The sequence below is a fragment of the Onychostoma macrolepis genome, chromosome 02, assembly GCF_012432095.1.
Source record: "Onychostoma macrolepis isolate SWU-2019 chromosome 02, ASM1243209v1, whole genome shotgun sequence".
NCBI lineage: Eukaryota > Metazoa > Chordata > Actinopteri > Cypriniformes > Cyprinidae > Onychostoma > Onychostoma macrolepis.
The window spans coordinates 13414366-13419781 of NC_081156.1; the positions used below are offsets into that span (position 1 = coordinate 13414366).

Consider the following 5416-nt stretch of genomic DNA (forward strand, 5'->3'; position numbering starts at 1 on the left):
CAAAACTGAAATATTTTGTAGAATGGTATCAAATTAACACGTGAAATGAGATTGAAGCTACTTTAGAGCAGTAAAGATGTTTCAACTGTACTCAACAATGGTACAATTGGAACAAAGTCTTTATGAACTAAAAAGATATGAACTATTTATATGTTATTGATCATAATTTCTTAATTTGATAAATAAAAGAAATATAATATGAAAATAGCTTTTGTGAGAAATTGTTCCAACTGTACTCTGTCTACAAGTGTTACTATACTGTCTAATAAGTGTTACTGTTTATAGGTTATGGACTCATATTTTGTCCAGAAGCAACAGTTTAAAGTTAAAATGCTTTAATGATGGATTAGTTACTTGTAAACATGCAGCTTTTCACTTGAAAAGATTGACTGGTGTTGATTATTGTGATAATCTACTCTCATTCTGATGGCACCCATTCACTGCAGAGGATCCACTGATCCAACCGATGTAATGCTACTGTAAATTTCTGTTCTGACAAGGAAACAAACTAATTTACATTTTAGATAGCCTGTGGGTGAGGACATTTTCAGCTAATTTTCATGTTGGGCTGAACTATTACTTTCAACACAAACCACACTACTACTGCAACAATGAAAGACAGTATACTTTTAGAAATAAAAATAAGTTTACTGTAATTAAATACAGGTTCCAGAACATTTTTTTGTAGGCTACATGATACATAAACATTAAAAATATTTATTTTCTTGGCACTGGTTTTACATAATATTGCCTTTGAACAAAATAAAACCTCAGTAAAAATAAGCATCTAAAACAGATCCATGCCATTATCCTTTTGACTCTCCGGTCCACATGATGGTTTGATCCATATTTTAAGATTCATGATTCAAAAGGGTCCTTCTTATTTCATTTTTGATCGCTTTCTCCCACTGGATGCTTCCACAGCTGCAGACTCAGCCTAGATAAGGAAGACAAGATTGTTTGTTACAATGTTCAAGCAAGTAATCAATTTACAAGACTTCTTAATTAATATCTGACCTTTCTCTTCCGTGTTGCAGGAAAAAAATCTTCAAGACGTGACTGTCTAGTTTGGCCCATTTTTTCATCCACCTCCCTCTGCTTTCTTCTCTTTGAGAGAGACTCGCGAAACTTCTTCATGCGTCCTCGTACCCTTTCTTCCCTTAAAACAGTGAAAAAGCTCACATACTCAGATAAATACATACTTGCAAATAATTACATAATTACAATCCTTAAAACAGGGGTGGTTCAGCATTTAACAATCAAAGAATCTCTGATATTACTGAATACTAGAACATGACTAGAGACATACTTCAAAGGCCTCTCTTTGCACAGGAACTGTACCAGGCCCTCTTCATCAGGTTCACTCCAGGCCAGGACAGGATCGTCGATTTTTGGAGTTTCAAAAAACAGCTTGCGGGCATCCTTGTACTGCCAGTTTGGAGGGATGGGATGTGTCTGGAAGAATTGACAGGAAAAGCTGCCTTTTATATAAATTTGATTTGATGTATGAACATTCTTCTGAACATCTATTTTTGTGTTCCACAGAAGAAACAATATCATGTTGTTTTAAATGCACATGAGGGTGAATAAGTGATAACAAAACTATCAAAATGTTGCCTTCTAAAGTCACAATGAAATCACAATAGACCACAAAAGACGATCACAATTCCTGTTTATTGGCAACTATAGCACTGCTTGATTTCTTTGGCTTTCTGAACAAGCACCTTTCTGTTGACATGTTCCATCACACCCTCTATTGTATGATGTTGTTTAATAAGCTTCAGTGCTCGTCTCGGCCCAAGACCCTCAATCTTTTTGCAGTAGTCACAGCCCAGCAAGATACACAGGTCAACAAACTATGAAAGAGACACAGAAAGAAAATTAAGCAAATCAAGACACATTATTAAAACTCCTGTTCTTTTGATTTTTTGGTTATAACAATAACCATCTAATCTAATGGTACTCAAAATCAAAATTAAATTACAACTACTATGTTCAGAAGTTCTGCCAATTACATCAAGACATTTTAGATATGTATATTAGCAGCTATTGACATTCAGGCACTGTGATTTGTTTCAAAAATACAGAACAAGAGTAAGCAATCTAGTAAAAAGAAAGAAAGACATTGAAAATACCTCTTTATATGTCAGCTGTAGAGCTTCCAACAGCTTTGGTAAGGAGTACTCTGTGACCTCACTATGAAAGAAAAGATTTAAAGACATCCATGACAGTTATTGCTGTAAATATTGCTGTAATTAAACAGAAGGTCATTAATAAAGAGGTCTTTTATCTCTATGTCAATTTAACATGTCAGGAAACATGCCTTTCCAAATATGTGTAGAAATTACTATTAATGCCTGTAATTCTGTAAATGTATATATTCAATATTACATAACTCAGCATTAAATAATAAATGTATTATGTAAAATTTGTAACAAATAATTTGGTTTGCAAAAGGTGATATGATAAAAACAATAAGCTTAATAGTAATGATTAACATCACTAATAAAATATTAATTATTAATATTTTAATACATAATAATATTATTACTAATATTAATAATAATATAATTAAAAATGGAGCTTGTGAGGACAAATCCTTTGAGCCAGCCTGTAGATGGAATAAATGTTGCACACCATTCGTGCCTTATGTTTTATATTTATATTTGCATAAATCTTTGTTCATTTATTCATCTATATTATTTTTGTATATATTCATCCATCTGTCATGTACTATTTTGGGTATACTTGTAAGAAAGCCATAGCAAATATCTGTAATTTGTAGCTGTATGTAAAAAAAAAAAAAGCATGGGTAGCACTTTATTTTTAAGGTGTCCTTGTTACACGTTACATATACCTACTATAATAATAACAATAATTTATGCATTATTAAACGCAAATAACCCGCATCCAAACCCTAATCCTAACCCTAACCATGTAGTAATCGCATGTAGTTAATTAATATTACTCAGTACTAAAATGTGTAAATACACTGTAACAAGGACACCTTAAAATAAAGAGTAACCAAAGCATGATACTAAAACAATATCATTGCTAATATTCTCCGGCAAGATCTACAGTCAGACTACTTTTTCACCTGTCTTTCTTTGCATTGAGCTGGCGGAGCAGAACAGTCCCTCCAAACGCCAGAGTGTCCATGTCCTCTGAAGCTACAGCATTAACTGTGCCTACTTTGACCAGGTGGGCACACAGCGCCTCTGCTTCACCTGGAGCCTGACATTCATGGTGATGAGAAAGTAAAAATAAATCAAACAAGAACCTCTCAAATTAACATGAGTGAGGATTTATTTGTATAAATCTAACTAAATTAAAATACCTTGATGCATGGCACACCCATGAGCTGCAGGAGACGCAGGCAGTCCTGTTTAAAGTTGGACACTAAAGTGCAAAACAGGGTACATAAATGTCATATTCACCAGCACACTAATAATGATAATAATGATAACACTATAATGATTAGCTGAAACAGTGTGAAACAATACAACACAGTTATAATAATATTTTGGAAGAAAGAATACTTTTAATGACAGAAAAGGCATTTATAATGTCGCAAAAGATTTCAACGTCAAATAAATGCTATTCTTTCTATTCAAGATTCATGAAAAAGTATTACTTTTCACAAACATATTAAGCAGCCCAACTGTTTTCGACACTGGTAATAACAAGAAATGTTTCATGAGCAGCATATTAGAATGATTTCTGAAGGATCATGTGACGCTGATGATTGGAGTAATAGCTGCTGAAAATGAAGCTTTACAATCAAAGGAATAAATTACATTTAAAAACCTATTAAAATACAATTTATACATTTACAATACAACTGCAGTGCACACACCTGTGTTGGAGCTCTGTAAACTGTTCCAGCCTGTGCTTTGAGCTCTTTTCTCCAGCTAGAGGGATTAAAATTATTATTACATTCAAAATGATTACAAAATTATTATATGTATATAATTACTAAATAATTGTATTAGTACACATCTCACCACAGCTCTCTTTTGATTGGGTGGTCTGCCATCAAGTACAAAGACAGGCTTGATGTCGTGCTCCAGGAAAGTAAGAGTCCGGTAAAACAAGCCTGTGAGAGGGCTGCAATATCACATGTTCATATTATAAGATAACAAAACTTATAATATCACTATAATATTTACAGAAGAGAAGAGACACCGATTTTAATGTATTTGAACAAACTCAATGACTGAATAATACTTTACGCTGAACTGACCTTAGCTTCAGATGACTGGGGAGAGCTGAGCGAAACTGATTCACCACAATAGATGTATCCAGTGCAATTATCTTTCCTAAATCACAGATACATGATCATTTGTACAGTTTTATGCAAATAAAAAAGATTTAACAAAAAGATTTACATTTATTCATTTAGCAGACGTTTTTATCCAAAGTGACTTACAAATGAGGACAATAGAAGCAATCAAAACTAACAAAAGAGCAATAATATGCAAGTGCTATGACAAGTCCACACACACACACACACACACACACACATATATACTAATGCTGTCAAACGATTAATCGCGATGAATTGCATCCAAAATAAAAGTTTTTGTTTACATAATATATTTATGTGTACTGTGTATATTTATTATGTATATATAAACACACACACATACATGTATATATTTTTGAAAAATATGTTATTTTTATATATTAAATATATTTATTTCTGATATAAATTATATGAATATAAATATAGACATGTAAATATTTTCAAAATATATACTGTATATGTGTGTATTTATATATACTCATATATTATGTAAATAAAAACTTTTATTTTGGATGCGATTAATAGTTTGACAGCACTAACACACACACACACACACACACACACACACACATATATATATATATATATATATATATATATATATATATATATATATATATACACACATAACAAAAGAAAGCAAGTAACCTTAGAATAGAAAAAGCATAAAGAAAGCTAGTACTCTGAAGAATAGATTCGAGATACATTTTCCACCTGTCAGTGGTTTTTCTTACTGTTTTCTCTTCTTTCGGTGCGGTTTAACAGATTATTGGATGTATTAATTAATTTCCTTTGCTTATGACCAATTGGCTGTTCTCTTACATTTTTAACAACGATACACTGATCTTACCAGAATAATCGTCGATCTCTTTGTTGCGCTTAGACGCTGGCGCGTCAAAATGAATTAGATTCGCTAACTTTGTAATCCCCATATTAAATTAAAACCGTTTTTGACTTTAAATCGCGCATGTAGGACAGTTGTTATTGTCTTTCATCACACAGCTTCATTTCCGCATGGTGCTATAGCTCTCGAGCGGTTGCCGAGGTAACAGAGCGTTGATAGGCCACCGCGACTTTACGTCACCAACTCGTTTCGCCACTGCAAACAGA

The 5416-nt window shown here is 32.8% G+C and overlaps 1 protein-coding gene across 1 annotated transcript; it reads right to left on the reverse strand.

The window, feature by feature from the left end:
* Positions 1-671: 671 nt before the first annotated feature.
* On the reverse strand, positions 672-5360 carry zgc:110269 (probable flap endonuclease 1 homolog). Its single transcript, XM_058759325.1, has 11 exons — positions 5157-5360; positions 4244-4319; positions 4005-4107; positions 3857-3911; positions 3338-3399; positions 3098-3234; positions 2136-2196; positions 1725-1856; positions 1310-1455; positions 1018-1159; positions 672-937 (listed from the first exon to the last, which is right to left on the reverse strand). Exons 1-11 carry the CDS (start codon positions 5236-5238, stop codon positions 881-883), a joined length of 1053 nt encoding a protein of 350 aa, XP_058615308.1. The 5' UTR covers positions 5239-5360; the 3' UTR covers positions 672-880.
* Between the last annotated feature and the right edge of the window lie 56 nt (positions 5361-5416).